Source organism: Rosa rugosa, chromosome 4, assembly GCF_958449725.1.
Source record: "Rosa rugosa chromosome 4, drRosRugo1.1, whole genome shotgun sequence".
Taxonomy (NCBI): domain Eukaryota; kingdom Viridiplantae; phylum Streptophyta; class Magnoliopsida; order Rosales; family Rosaceae; genus Rosa; species Rosa rugosa.
The window spans coordinates 46,867,644-46,882,536 of NC_084823.1; the positions used below are offsets into that span (position 1 = coordinate 46,867,644).

Below are 14,893 nucleotides of genomic sequence, written 5' to 3' on the forward strand. Positions count from 1 at the left end.
GACCATGTTGGAATGAATTTCGATTTGAGTTTGTTATCTGGCGCGCACTTCAGTAAGTTAAGTAGGTTTTGATGTTCTCTGGTGCAAATCATCGAGCATGATATGTGTGAGTCCAAGGGGGAGATTGTAAGATCAAATATGGACATAACACATATCATCATAAAGTAATTGATGATTAGCTTAATATCAATCCTAGTTTGACATGGATACAAACAGTGAATCAATACTAGTGACTTAATGAAGTAGTGTATCAATTCATTAAGGATAGTAATCCATTGCTTAGTCTACAAGAAAGGCTACAAGTTGTGATACATTAGGAATCTAACCGTGAAACCTAAACCGACAAGGAATGCTTTAATGGAAAGCTTCTTGAGGTTTAAGTCTCATATATATATACAGATGAATTGATCCCTGATTACTACCCACGACTATTGCATAAGTTCTGTCCATTGAGAAGCAAGTTGGTAAGTAACAGAAGACCACATTCAGTGATCGAGTTAAGCAGTTGCATAAGATGGAATCCATGACAGTAATTGCAGAAGGTAAGCCTTGATCCTTTTATGATTGTTGTGCATATGTTGTGAGCATGTAATTATGGTTTTACAAATGTTTCCCTCACAAACATGAACACCTGAACCTAGGAGAGTACAACACCCATCAATCTTTGTCATCTCTCCTGTCTTTAAAGTGAACCACTCAAGCCGTGCACCACCATTACTCAGCTCAACTTTCAAGAGAACCCTCCCCCGATCACCATCAAACAATAGAGGCTGGGCGGAACTGAAGAGCAAAGAGTGAAGCTTAGTCCAAGAATATTCTTCCTTCATAATACAAACCCAGTTTTCATACCAAATGGATAACAGGCCTCCCAACACCACCAATTCTCCGTGCACAAAATTTTTAAATGGTCGGGGAAGAGGAAAGCCATGAAACTCCTTCCTCACTAGGTCAAAAGTTACAATGGAGTGACGACCTGCCTCATAATCAGATGCTACCTTTTCATCACCCAAGCTACACGAGAATTGTTCATAAACACCACAGGTGTTCTAATAAGTAGCAAATTATGATATGGAAGTTCTAGTTTTATGGTTTCGCATGTGCCAGATGCGAGACTGTAAACTTTTAATTCGGTACTCAAATCGGACAGTTGCGCAAAATTATTACAACATTGCTCAAGAGTAAAGACCTTCAAGTCGTCTGCATCAGAATCATACCCTACTCCGAAAACCCTATGGTATCGTTTATGTTTCTCGAACTCATAGGGGATCCTTCTATGCCTGGCAATCGTCGGATTCCATAGAACAAGGTAGTACTTCTTCCGGAGGAGAACTTGAACTTGAAGTAAGATCAGTCCATTGTACTTGGCAACCACACTAGATCTAAGACCAAGTCTATTCCTTTCTTTAACGGAATATAATGGATGAGGCTTGATTTGCTTTTGTTGGCCGAACGTGTCATTGGAGAAGACCGCTGAGTAGAATTCGTCCTTATTAGTTAAATGTATGAGGGTGCAATTATGTATGGAATTCATGGTAGAGTGTTCGTGATGCTCTTTGATGAAGCCTCTGCTGCGGACGACGTGGTTCCATACTTTAGAAACGCAGGAGAATCAGATTATATCTTTGACCGGAAGCCGTATGATGATGTTGTAGATTAGCTCCCTAGGGAGGTCTGGCAGGATGGTGGAACACATGGTTGTTTCTCGAATGGACTTGTGGGAAACCCTATATGTCAGACAGAAGAACAACCAATGAGAACCACCTGGTTTACCATCCTTTTTTTTTTTTTGAAAGAGACGGCTTAATAGAATAAAGAACAATAAGATGTGACCTCAACTACGGTTGTAGCAGTTGAAGTCTTCTTTGAGGAAAATTATTCTGTGGTTCCAGAAAATCATGTGGTGGTGACACAATCAGGAGGATTTTCAAAACGATGCATACGTAGATCCAAAGTATGTCCAAAATCAATCGAACTAGCCTATACACCATATCCAAACCCACTCGTTTAGGCCGAGTAGGCATACAGTTTCATGTTGCAGAGACTTAAGTTCTGATGTATGTTTTGTCATGATATTGGCTCAGTGAAGCCGTATGAATATATGAGTATTCTTTTTCTCAAAAAACAATCCAAACTCAATGAGGAATGAACTGTAAAAGTGGGTTCTAAGCTCGTAATTGACTGTGTCATCCTACTAGTCCTTGGAGATTGTTGAAGATAGTGTGTGATATATAACACATTGCGAAATCTTTTCAATCTATTTCGTTTAATTAAGTGTGTTTTTAGATAAGTAAACTTTATTCCGCATTTATTATATTACCATCAGGAGTGTCAGAATGTGATCACGGAGGGTTGGGTTCAGCCGGTTCTTGGGCGGCCTATGTTTCAGGTCTCAAAGCGAATCATGCATACTAGATTTGCTTTGAGTAATTGGCAAAGGAGTGTTTTTGGTTGCAGAAGTCGAGAGATCGATCAACTCCGGGCACGTCTACAAGTTCTTTCTGAATCTCCTTTGACCGGGGAGAACCAAAGTAAGAGTGTTTCTCTCTACTCAAAATTGGATGGTCTGTTGGAGGAGGAGAATGCTTATTGGAAACAAAGATCCAAGATCACCTGGTTAGCTGAAGGTGACAGGAATACCAAGTTTTTGCACCGTAAAGCTTCTAACCGCAGGGCAAAGAATAGATTGCTTGGTCTTTATGATCATGAGGGAGTCTGGAAGGATTCTATGGAGGGGATGGAGGGAGTTGTGCTCCAATACTTTTCAAAGATGTTCTCTGCTGGGGACATTGATTATAATCATATGCAGGCTAGCTACTGTTAAGTTAATCCAACCCCGTGTCACGGCCAGTATGAATACTGAGCTTTGTGCTTCGTATTCAGCTGTGGAGATTCGGGCTGCTCTCTTCCAGATGTATCCTACTAAGGCACTTGGCCCAGATGGTATGCCTTCGTTGTTCTTTTAGAAATATTGGGATATTGTGGGTCCTGATGTTGCAGCTGCGGTTCCGAGCTTTCTGGCTTCAGGGAAGTTGTTAGGTGAGATTAATTTTTCTTATATTTGTTTGATACCAAAGGTAAAGAATCCCGAGTCTGTGGCAGACTTGAGACCAATTACTCTCTGTAATGTCATTTACAAGATTTGTTCCAAGGTGATAGCTAATAGATTGAAGAAAATCCTGGATGTTATCATTTCTCCTTTTCAGAGTGCTTTCATTCCTGGAAGATTGATTACATATAATACTCTAATTGCTAATGACGTATCTCATTATATTCACAATTGTTATTCCAGTGCTGAAGGGGTTTTTTCGTTGAAACTTGATATGAGTAAAGCGCATGATCGGATGAAGTGGAAGTTTTGGAAGCAGTCCTATTGAGGCTAGGCTTTGATGAATCCTAGGTTGGGATTATTATGCAGTGTGTTACTACAGTTCGTTATGCGTTTCTCATCAATGGCCAACCTCGGGGCTACCTTACTCCTTCCAGGGGGCTCAGACAAGGGGATCCACTTTCTCCTTATTTGTTTTTGTTATGTACTGAGGTTTTTTCCGCTCTCTTGGAAAGGAAGGCTTCTATGGGACCTCTTGAAGGTATTAAAGTTTGTGAGAACGCCCCTGCCATTCATCATCTATTGTTTGCTGATGATAGCTTGCTTTTTGGGAAAGCGACTGCTGCCAAATGTAGTCACATAAAGGAAGTGTTGTTTGTCTATGAATTGGCATCGGGACAGCAGATCAATTTTGCTAAGAGTAGTATTGTGTTCAGCAAGAAGGTACCTGAGCTGGATAAGATTCTTATAGCAGATTCGTTGGGGGTGATGATTGAGAGCAAGCACGAGAAATACCTGGGGCTGCCTACCTATTTGGGCAGAAATAGGACAGATTCTTTTGCTTTCATTAAAGAAAGTTTGAGTAAGAAACTTGCAGGTTGGCAAGGAAAATTACTTAGTGGGGCTGGTAAGGATCTGTTAATAAGGGTGGTGGCACAAGCTCTACCATCCTACTCCATGAGCTGCTTCTTATTACCGAAGGACTTTTGTGATTCTTTGCACCAGATGTGTGCTAGGTTTTGGTGGGGAAGTAAGGATGCTAATCGTAAGATTCATTGGTTATCTTGGGAGAAACTTTGTTTGCCTAAAAGTGAAGGTGGGATGGGCTTTAGAGACTTGCATGCACACAATTTGGCGTTACTTGCTAAGCAGGGATGGCGCATCATCAAGAATCCGACTTCTCTGGTGAGTCGTTTATACAAAGCAAGATATTTTCCAAATTCTTCTTCTTCTTTTTTCAGGCCCCGTGTCCACGCTATCCTTCAGCATGTTGGCGAGGGATCTTTAGTGCGAAGGAGACTATAGCTAAGGGGCTACGGTGGCAGATAGGGGATGGCTCATCTGTTCGGATTTGGGAGGATCCATGGATCCCTCGGCCCTATCTTTTCAGGCCATTAAGATTTACAGTCACACCTCATTCTCAAGTTAGCGAGCTCATACAAAATGGTGAGTGGAATAGAGAGTTGGTGACAGAGATCTTTAGCCCGGAGGATGCCCTGCTAATGTTGTCTTTGCCGTTAAGCAATAGTAGGGTGGTTGACCGCCTAATCTGGCACTATGATTCTAAAGGGCGTTTTACGACCAAAAGTGCGTATCATTTGGCTTTTGGCTCAGCACATTCTTCATTGATGGAGGCCTCTAGTTCCTCTGCGTCTCCTAGTTTTTGGAAGTGTATTTGGGAAGCTAAGGTGCCGGGGAAGGTCAAAGTGCATACATGGAAGGTTTGCCAAGCTATTCTACCCACTCTTTCGCAGCTTCGTGGTCGAAGGGTTCCTTTGGTGGGAGGGTGTTATTTCTGTAATGAGGAAGATGAGTCGATCTTCCATATCACTGTGGACTGCCCTTTTGTTCGGGATTTGATACAGTTGGTGCGTTCTTTTACTGCCATACTGACACATTCTTCCTCTAACTCAATTGCGGATTGGCTGCAGTCATGCTACTCGTCTCTATCTAGTGAAGATTTCGCTTTCCTTCTGGTGTTACTGTGGGCGGTATGGAAAGAAAGGAATAAACGGGTATGGAATAATAAATTCCAATCTCTTTCACAGGTCCATTTTCAAGCGGTGACACTGTTTCAATCTTTGAAGTTGGCTTTGTCGACTAGAACTGTAAGGGTGGGACGCCGTCCTCGATTATGGAGTCCTCCACCCTCCGGTTGGTTTAAAGTCAATATGGATGGTGCTTTTGATGGGGCAGGCCATAGAGGTGGTTTAGGAGTGGTAGTTCGAGATGAAGGTGGCCAGGTTATCGCTGGAGCTTGTGCTAGCGTAAGTGTAGTGTTATCCCTAGTTTTGGTTGAAGCTTTTGCTGGGCGACTTGCTTGCCAGGTGGTGGAACGATTTGGTTTGGCCCCTGTGGTGTTCGAAACTGATTGTCTTCAGTTAGTTAATGTAATACAAGCGGAGGGTGAAGACACCTCATAGTTTGGTAGGTTGGTGGATGATATTTCTCATTCCATGTCATCTTTTCATAACTGTTTGTTTACTCATGTTGGTAGAGATGCTAATGTTTTAGCTCATAAGTTGGCTAAATGTGCCCTAGGCACAGGTTTGCTGCTTTCCTGGTGTGGATCTGTTCCTACAATATTGGAGGCACTCCTCTCCACCTAATGTAATCTTGTGATTCTATTAATATAGTCTGTCGCTTCGGGTTTAAAAAAAAAAAAAAAATTCTATTCATCGATTAAAATTGAATTACTCTAAAAAAGTCATTTAATCTCCGCCGCACCCCGCCACACAGCTAATGATCAACAATGAGAAAGGAAAACAAGTTTATATGGAAGGAAATCATCAAAAATTAAAATTCAAAACCTTTATATAGAAAGGCAAACAAATTCACTTCCTCTCCTCCATACTCCATAGGATGATGAATCTGCGCTCATCCATCTTGTTACCAACGGTCAGTAAAAGTAAAAGCCCGGGGCTCCGGACTTGAACCAACAATCCATTCTCTAAAATTTATTTGAATTTCAAAATATTTAACCGTTGGCTGGACCTCAATATAAACACCCCCTCTTTTCCATTGGAGAAGTCACTCAAATTCAAATCAAAACCCCCAAATCTCTGAAACCCTAAATTTCTCTCTCTATCTCTCTGCCATGGCTGACACTGCAATTACCGATATGCCCAACAACACCAGGAAGCCCAGGACCACCCGAAAGGCGCTGAAGGCCAAGACCCCATCGACAAACGAAGCCAACATCCTGGCCGGAACGGTCTCCGAGGCAGCTCCGAGCCCGATCCCGACCGGACCCGAGTCCGACCCGGCGAAGGAGAACCACGAGAGCCTCTCTCAGCCTCGCACGTCGCCCAAGAAAGCAGCCAAGGCGTCGAGGAAACAGTCGAAAGCGGCGAAGGAGACGCAGTCGAGTTTCGAGAAGGACCTGCAGGAAATGGAGGAGAAGCTTCAGGCTCTGAGGCTCGAGAAGGAGAAGACGGAGGAGATGTTGAAGGAGAAGGATGAGATCTTGAAGCTTAAGGAGGAGGAGCTCGAATCCAAGGGTCGGGAGCAAGATAAGCTTCAGATGGAGCTCAAGAAGTTGCAGAAATTGAAGGAGTTCAAGCCCACCATGGTTCGTTTTCTTAAAACCGCTTCAACTTCCTTCAGATCTTATAACTGTTTGGTTTCTGAGAAGATGAGTATGATTCACGATTTGAAATTTGAAATTTGGCTCAAAATGGGGTTGATATAATGGTTCGATCAAATTGATAGTGGGTTTAGTATAACTGTTCGTTCGTTATCTTTAGGCACTACCTTTGTTTGGTTATTAGGGTTTAGGGGAATTGATAATGGTTGTTTATATTTCTTCAGGCATTCCCAATTATACCATCACAGAAAGACAAGAAAAAGAAGGGTGGCCCTGAAATGAAAAGGCCATCGCCTCCGTATGTGCTATGGTGCAAAGATCAGTGGAATCAGGTAAGATAAAAGAGAATTTGAATACTGTTGATGGTTATGAGATTTGAATGTGGTGAAACAAATTTCTAAATTCTCTATTGGGGGGGGGGGCGTTTGATGTAGGTCAAGCAAGAGAACCCTGAGGCAGAGTTTAAGGACATATCAACCATTTTGGGGGCCAAGTGGAAGAATGTCACAGCAGAAGAGAAAAAGCCGTATGAAGAGAAGTACCAGGCGGAGAAGGAAGCCTATTTGCAAGTGATGGCGAAAGAGAAGCGTGAGAGTGAAGCAATGCACCTGTTTGAGGAGGAGCACAAGCAGAAGACAGCTATGGAGTTGCTTGAACAATACATGCAATTCAAACAAGAAGCAGAAAAGGATAACAAGAAGAACAAGTAATGCTCATCTCTCACTGTTTCTAGTTGAATACAGAATTGGTGATATGAAAATCTTACTGATATAAATGTATTTGCAGGAAAGAAAAGGATCCATTGAAACCCAAGCAGCCAATGTCTGCGTTTTTCCTGTTCACAAATGAGAGGCGAGCAGCCTTGAATGCACAGAACATAAAATCGGCTCTAGAGGTAATTGAATTACATCTCTATATTAAAAAGCCTATGCATATTTACTGATTTGGTCTCGTTGTTAATTTGGGGATAATTTGATAGGTTGCAAAAATCACCGGTGAAGAATGGAAGAACATGACAGAGGAGCAAAAGGGTCCATATGAAGAGGTTTGTTGTATAAGATTTTGAATTCCATCTTTGTGGTTTGATTTTCCTGGCCCAACTACCATGCTTAAGCTCCTTGGTCTTTGAAAATCGCAGATGGCAAAGAAGAACAAGGAGAAGTATATGCAAGAAATGGAGGTCTATAAGCAACAGAAGGAAGAGGAAGCTGCCATCTGCAGAAAGGAAGAGGAAGAGATGATGAAACTTCAAAAGCATGAAGCCTTTCAACTGCTTAAGAAGAAGGAGAAGACAGAGAACATAATCAAGGTTTGCTGTTAGTAATGAAGCCTTTCATTTACTGTAAACTATGTTTCTATTGCATACTTTTTTGTTGCTAATCCTAGTGCATGCAATTGACAGAAAACAAAAGAGATTGAGAAGAAGAAGAAGGAAGAAAAGAAGCTTGCTGATCCCAACAAGCCCAAGAGGCCTGCATCCTCATACATTCTGTTCAGGTAAAACTGGGTGAATGTTACTGTCCTGTTTTAACCATTCATTATGATCTCAAGTGATGGGTCTGATTTACTGTTTCTTTTGAACAATGTAGCAAGGAAGCAAGAAAGAATCTGTTGGAGGAGAGACCAGGAATCAATAACTCCACTATTACTGCTCTCATTTCAGTTAAATGGAAGGTACACCCTTTGTTTCGATCAGTTGAATTTCTCGGGTTAATGTTTTCGTTCTAGAGACTAATAAATATCGATCATTTGGTTGTTGGGTATAGGAATTGAGTGAAGAAGAAAGAAAGGTGTGGAACGACCAGGCTGCTGAAGCAATGGAGGCTTATAAGAAGGAGTTGGAGGAATACAACAAGTCTGTTGCTGCATCCATCCAAGATTGAATAAAATGTTCTAGTGCTAGTGAACATTTAGTGTGGTGAAAGCCCATCATTTTGATGGCATAATTCTATCTGTAGTGTAATTTTCGTTTTCATTTTGATGTTAACATTCTACCCTATTAATGAGTTTGAACTTTGAACTACTTTCATCATTTTGGTGTCTACCCTACAATTTCGTTCATGCCAACAATTTACGATACTTGGATTGCCTAAAGAGACAGAGTAAAATTTTCCAACTAATTACATTTTACCCCTCCAACATTTTACCCTAATCTCCATTAATAACTTCTATCCCTATTGATGACATAAGCTGAATTCTATAGTGTAATTTTCGTTTTCAATTTGATGTCAACTTTCTACCCTATTAATGACCTTGAACTACTTTCACCACATTGGTGTCTACCCTATAAATTGCGTTCATGCCAGCAATTTATTAGGACATTTGGAAATTGAGATAGAGAGAGTAAAATTCTCCAACTAATCTCCAACATTTTACCCTGAACTCTATTAATAACTTCTGGTTTACCCTATTCGTGTCTACCCTACAATTTTCATTCATACCAACAGTTTCATTCATGTATGAATGAGGACAACCTTTTTGCTTGGCCAAAAAAAAAACCAAATATCCTTGTTCATTATTAATGAGAACATTTTCGATTTTATGGCAACAAAAATGGAGGCAGAAACGGACCACGTACAACCAACAAAATTGAATGTCTATCAATTTTATGTAAATGAATTTCTCCGTCCACTCAACACCCTTTCCAGTTTCCAAAACAATACAAACCGAAGAACCTGCTGAGAAGGATGATTTCGTAATTTAGCTTTGTTTTCTCCTACTTGTATCGAAAGTCTCCTTCTCACTGTAACCAACCCCAACGCAACTCATTGTGGGAATCCAACAAAACCAGGCAAGTTAGTTTTTTCGGGCGGCAAGTGCTCTCCCTGGCGCACTTTAGCATAGTAGTCTCCTCCAAGCAGCAAACAGACTTCCAACTCCCCCACTAACCTACGCCTCAAAAACTCCCCTTAACCTGTCCACCTCTAGCTGCAGCTCTCAGCTGCACACCCTCCCTCCTCTCATGATGCCTGAGCCTCCGAACCCGCAACCGTTCCTCGACGACGACGGCCCCGAGCCTGCCCGCGACACCGACGCCGGAGCCGTCTTCGTCCTCCAATCCAAAGGTTCCACGTCACCACCACCGCTTAAATTTTCCTTTTTTATTTTTTTTACTCATCATCATCAAAATCTGATTTGTGTTAATTAATTAATTAGGGCAGTGGTGGCACGCCGGGTTCCATCTGACGACGGCGATAGTGGGGCCGACGATTCTGACGCTGCCGTACGCGTTTCGAGGGCTGGGATGGCCGGTAGGGTTCCTCTGCTTGACCGCCATGGGAATCGTCACGTTCTACTCCTACTACCTCATGTCCAAGGTCCTCGACTACTGCGAGAAGGCCGGCCGCCGCCACATCAGATTCCGGGAGCTCGCCGCAGACGTGTTAGGTGAGAAGTCGCTCAAACTAAAACCAACCGTACATTTTTGCTTCCCTGCTACTTCTGCTCTTTAAAAAAAAAAAAAAAAAAACCGAAACGTTTCTTTCATCTTACCAAAAAAGAAACGTTTCGTTTTTGCACGCTCTTTTCATGGCGCGCTGCATTCTGTGACTTTTAGGGAAGCCACCGGAGTCGCACGATCGTTTTTCGTGATTCGGGAATAGTATTTGTTATTGTTGGTCAATGCTTGTTGAGCTTTGACTTTCGGACCATGAAGGAGAGGTGGGCGCGCGCAGTCTCTCGCACGTGTGTGTATGTGGGTCTGGGTTACTCGGTATCGGTAACTGTGTAATGTACGACGGCCGCGCCAAGTGGTGGGTGGTAGAGCCGGACAACAGAAGGGGGATTGGTTTGGGTGTTTTGAGGACTTGTGCATACAAATATAGGGGTATTTCTGGTAAAAGATTATATCAGTTGGTCAATTTTTTTTATTGCGCAAGTGGCACGGCTGCCCCACCGAAGATTCACCATCATTGTAGAGACTGGTCGTGAAACTTCATCGTTCAAACTAGTAGCACTAAAGAAAAACTGGTTGCTTCAACTTGAAACCCACTAATGAAAGTGATCATGTATAGCCCTGCTACTGTTTGTTTCCCTTTTTTTTTTAGTTTAGTTTGAACTAAGAATCTGACATTCTGTTCTGCTCACTAAGAGCTGTGGAATCTTGATCATAAACAATGTGTTGCCTTTCTTTGGTTTGTACTTTGTTTACAGGGTCAGGATGGATGTTCTACTTTGTGATATTCATTCAGACAGCCATAAACACTGGGGTTGGAATTGGAGCAATTTTGCTTGCTGGGGAATGCATTAAGGTATCGTATCTACAATAATGTGAAAGCTTCAGCTTTTAATACTTTAATAGTATTGTCTATTTATAGTTTTATACAAAAAGGGAGAATTAATTTTCAATAAATGGCTATGGTGGCTTTTTGGGTTAGTGGGGAATATTAGCATTCAGCAGCCAGTAGGCACTAGGCACTTCTATATAGTATTTAAGAACAGTGATATATTTGCCATTTTGCCATAAATAAATTACTCAACTTAGTTATTTGATTCCATGTGCTGTTGGGTCTAATTGGTGAATAGAAATTCGAATCCCACATGGATTTGCTTCTTGTGGTGTGCAAAGGATTATGGTCATTGCTTAAAAACCACGATATTATAAGCAACAAACTAATCTTCTTGAATCAATTACAGAAATGAGCAATCAATTGTTGAATCATAAACCTGTAAAGAGCTGGGATGTATTTCAATTACTGAAGTCTCTGATTAATTAGTGCAGATCTGGCACTTGTTTGTTGATGTCTCAATCTAGTCGTCTATAATCCCAAGCAAGTTGATCACCTTGATGGATATCCATGTCAAAGGGTTGCATGTTAAGAGGGGATTGCATAGTTATCACTTGATTGTTGACACCTTAATCCACAAATAAAAGCCACCCAGATGGGTCTATCTGCCTTCATTTTCAACTGATTGCATGTTGAGCTCGTCCATATAAGCAACCTAGTTAAAGGACCTTTTATATTAAACTCTTATGAAAACATTCTTAGCAATCTATTACGAGTTGCATAATTTCACAGCAAGTGCTAGTAGAAGATTTTAACCAAGATTATGTTAGAAATTTATCCTATGCAGGACAGCCTTGAATGACAATGTAGTAAAGTAGTATGGGATCATTGGTTGGTCTTTTTTCTTTGTCTGTTTTTGGCATTAGAGTACAGTAGTTCGATTCTATTCATCTTTGATTATCTTGACTGGCGTTTTGTTTATTTTTGGTAAGATTATGTATACAGAACTTTCTCCAAATGGATCCCTGAAATTGTATCACTTCATAGCCATGGTTACCGTGGTAATGATAGTCATCTCTCAACTACCATCTTTCCACTCCCTCAGACATATCAACCTTGGTTCGCTGCTTCTCAGCTTGGGCTACTCATTCTTGGTGGTTGTTGCGTGTGTTTATGCAGGTATTGATTCCTCATAAAACACGTCTATCTTTCTGTGCATCGAGTCATTGACAGCTCTCACTCATTCTAATATGACTGCTGAATAGGAATATCAAATTGCATCCTGCATGTTAATGGGATGTTATTTGTTAAAAAGTAGACCAACAGTTTCTATGTAAAGCAGTTTGACTTCAAGCTTTCAATTAATTGATCAACGGCATAACAGTTTATAATCAATAAAGGCAACACTGAACCAATCAAGTTATAAGAACTTCTAACCTGGGTAATTTCAATGCTGTTTTAAAGATTGTTATTGTTACTACATTTCAAAATCAAATAAAGTCAAAGTTGTTTGATTCCTTGTGGTTGGGGGATATAATTCTATTTGTGAACTAGAGTAGTTTAAAACCTTAAGTTCTTGAGATTACATTAGCAACTTCTCTTTTTTCCTACAGGTACCTCTAAGAATGCCCCTCAAAGGGACTACTCCCTAGATTCTTCGGCATCAATAAGGGTCTTCAATGCCTTCACTTCCATCTCCATAATAGCTGCTATCTTTGGGAATGGCATACTACCTGAAATACAAGTAATTACTCTTTATATTCGGAACTGTTATAGTTATATATCCCAAACCTTTCTAGTTGGTGCAGCCTTAAGATGATCTTGTTGATTTAACTAGACTGTTGAGAGACGCATGTAGAAAGTACGGTTATTCCCTCATAGTTTTGTGTGAAAATCAAGACTGTCAGAGAATAATGTCGAATGATCACTTGCTTAGCATAAGCTTCTTGATTTGATTTTATAACATACCCCTGGGATCAGTGCAGGCAACATTGGCGCCACCAGCTACTGGAAAGATGGTAAAAGGTCTTGTAATGTGTTACACAGTAATTTTCATTACATTCTATGCCACTGCAGTGTCTGGTTATTGGGTGTTTGGGAATAAGGCTAGTTCAAACATTCTAGAGAGCCTAATGCCAGATGAAGGGCCTTCTTTGGCTCCAACATGGGTCCTTGGTCTTGCTGTGGTATTTGTTCTCCTTCAGCTTCTTGCCATTGGCCTGGTAAGTTCTTGTTAATGTAGCTTTAAAAGCATTACTGTTCTAATGTTACAATGATATAATGCTTCTCCAGTATGATGCAGGTTTATTCTCAAGTTGCTTATGAGATCATGGAAAAGAATTCAGCAGATGTCAATCAGGGAATGTTTTCAAAAAGGAATCTCATTCCTCGGATAATTCTTCGGTCTGTGTACATGATACTGTGCGGATTTTTCGCAGCAATGCTCCCATTTTTTGGAGACATAAGCGGTGTGGTTGGAGCTGTTGGGTTTATCCCTTTAGATTTTATCCTCCCAATGCTTCTCTACAACAAGACCCATAAGCCAACAAAATCGACCTTCACTTACTGGCTCAACATGTCTATAATGGTTGTGTTCACCGGAGTAGGATTGATGGGCACATTTTCTTCCGTAAGGAAATTGGTTCTTGATGCCAAAGAGTTTAAGCTGTTTAGTGATGATGTGATTGACTAAGCTTGTACATAAAGAGCAGCCTAGCCTTCCCCTTTTGTCATGGAGAAGCTGTGCCATTTGTGGCCCCTTGTAATACCAAAATTTCAAACTTCACAACTACTTAATGTGTTAGTTAGTTAGTTCTTTATCAAAAGTCTTAGCTAAATCGATCTGTATTGTAGACATTATGAGCCTCAAGCTCCAAATCTGGGAAATTCTACCAAATCTTAAATTGCAAATTCTATTGTGGTTGCAAAATGAACGTGTTGTATTTGTGGGATATTTTTATGCAACGTACTTAAACAAGTTGCACTATTCTGATCATCTAGTATGGATGTTCTAATTAAAAATCGAAAATCCTGGTTGGCCAAGAACTGATCCTTTCATATTATACGTGTTTCTTTTGGAAGAGAGTCAAGAGACCATGCGACTATAATTAAGCTGTTATATGTCCCTTAAATCTTAATTTAGGAAGACCCTAAGGCAGATTCCACATTGATAAATTAAGACTTCATTGATCAACTAGATGGAAAATATCTATACTCTGATATACTAAAGAAGGGGATTCGGTAGCGTACATTCATGTATATGTATTTTGTAAGCTTTATTAATTTAGAAACTAATATGCAATTCACGGAATTGAAACCCTACAGAACTTATGGCTTTGTCCGGGGTTACCGACTAGCTCTAGAGTCTAGATTGTGGATATGTTCATGTGGAAGTTCAACGTCATACAGGTGAAGCGAGCTCGTGTATGTGGTGGGTGTCTTCGGCCGGCGGAAGTAGTTACGTGGCTCTCGAGTCAGTTTCACTCTTTTTCTGTTCATTGTAGACCTCGAAATTGTAATGATGCGGCACATAAGATTTGCGCAACGTGGTTTAAGCACTAATCAAGTACTAGTTGACCGGGATGGGCCAAAATGGCTCAACATGGCTTTGTACAAATCCATTCTGCTTTTTTTTTTTTTTTGAAATAAAAATCCATTCTGCTAGATAAAGGGAAGACAATAATGGAGAAGATCAAGGCATGACAGAGAGAATCAATCGTTGATGGAGAGAATTGAGGCTAATAAATATGATAAGTCATAATGACAATTAAATGTATAAGAGATGGATACATATGTAAATGAATTTTCATTAGAAACTTCAGCAAAATTCGATTTAGAATCAACAATTAAAATGAAAATGATACAGAATATCTTATGCTAGCAGCCGGTTCATTTTCAGCACCAAATCAAGATAATATATTAATATATGTATATAGTGTGCTCGATCAGATGTTACGTATCTACCTGCTTCTTTTACCTGCCTCTTTGCTGATTGGTATGAACACACAAAGATGATGGATAAATTAATCACCAGTC

The 14,893-nt window shown here is 40.7% G+C and overlaps 3 protein-coding genes across 3 annotated transcripts; all 3 read left to right on the forward strand.

Moving 5' to 3' along the window:
- The first annotated feature begins 1,498 nt into the window (after positions 1-1,498).
- LOC133744912 (uncharacterized) lies at positions 1,499-5,655 on the forward strand. The gene is made up of 7 exons (XM_062172938.1): positions 1,499-1,648; positions 2,324-2,613; positions 2,807-2,940; positions 2,998-3,257; positions 3,416-4,231; positions 4,288-5,426; positions 5,544-5,655. The coding sequence occupies exons 1-7, from the start codon at positions 1,499-1,501 to the stop codon at positions 5,653-5,655; spliced, it is 2,901 nt and encodes a 966-aa protein (XP_062028922.1).
- Positions 5,656-6,067: 412 nt separating this feature from the next.
- On the forward strand, positions 6,068-8,664 carry LOC133743913 (high mobility group B protein 6-like). The gene is made up of 9 exons (XM_062171989.1): positions 6,068-6,617; positions 6,857-6,964; positions 7,067-7,338; positions 7,419-7,527; positions 7,612-7,677; positions 7,771-7,941; positions 8,035-8,129; positions 8,222-8,306; positions 8,399-8,664. Exons 1-9 carry the CDS (start codon positions 6,144-6,146, stop codon positions 8,513-8,515), a joined length of 1,497 nt encoding a protein of 498 aa, XP_062027973.1. The 5' UTR covers positions 6,068-6,143; the 3' UTR covers positions 8,516-8,664.
- Positions 8,665-9,197: 533 nt separating this feature from the next.
- LOC133745465 (probable GABA transporter 2) lies at positions 9,198-13,853 on the forward strand. Its single transcript, XM_062173542.1, has 7 exons — positions 9,198-9,697; positions 9,789-10,019; positions 10,785-10,882; positions 11,851-12,037; positions 12,472-12,602; positions 12,844-13,080; positions 13,161-13,853. Exons 1-7 carry the CDS (start codon positions 9,595-9,597, stop codon positions 13,548-13,550), a joined length of 1,377 nt encoding a protein of 458 aa, XP_062029526.1. The 5' UTR covers positions 9,198-9,594; the 3' UTR covers positions 13,551-13,853.
- Positions 13,854-14,893: the final 1,040 nt, after the last annotated feature.

Excerpts from the sequence above, each read along its gene's own strand:
- LOC133744912 (XM_062172938.1), top strand. The coding sequence starts at position 1,499 with ATGTATGAGGGTGCAATTATGTATGGAATTCATGGTAGAGTGTTCGTG. Across the intron at positions 3,258-3,415 it reads ATACTCTAATTGCTAATGAC|TGTGTTACTACAGTTCGTTA; the intron begins GTATCTCATTAT and ends ATTATTATGCAG. Across the intron at positions 5,427-5,543 it reads TTCGAAACTGATTGTCTTCA|AGATGCTAATGTTTTAGCTC; the intron begins GTTAGTTAATGT and ends TCATGTTGGTAG.
- LOC133743913 (XM_062171989.1), top strand. The coding sequence starts at position 6,144 with ATGGCTGACACTGCAATTACCGATATGCCCAACAACACCAGGAAGCCC. Across the intron at positions 7,339-7,418 it reads AAGGATAACAAGAAGAACAA|GAAAGAAAAGGATCCATTGA; the intron begins GTAATGCTCATC and ends ATGTATTTGCAG. Across the intron at positions 7,528-7,611 it reads ACATAAAATCGGCTCTAGAG|GTTGCAAAAATCACCGGTGA; the intron begins GTAATTGAATTA and ends ATAATTTGATAG.
- LOC133745465 (XM_062173542.1), top strand. The coding sequence starts at position 9,595 with ATGATGCCTGAGCCTCCGAACCCGCAACCGTTCCTCGACGACGACGGC. Across the intron at positions 9,698-9,788 it reads CTTCGTCCTCCAATCCAAAG|GGCAGTGGTGGCACGCCGGG; the intron begins GTTCCACGTCAC and ends TTAATTAATTAG. Across the intron at positions 13,081-13,160 it reads AGCTTCTTGCCATTGGCCTG|GTTTATTCTCAAGTTGCTTA; the intron begins GTAAGTTCTTGT and ends AGTATGATGCAG.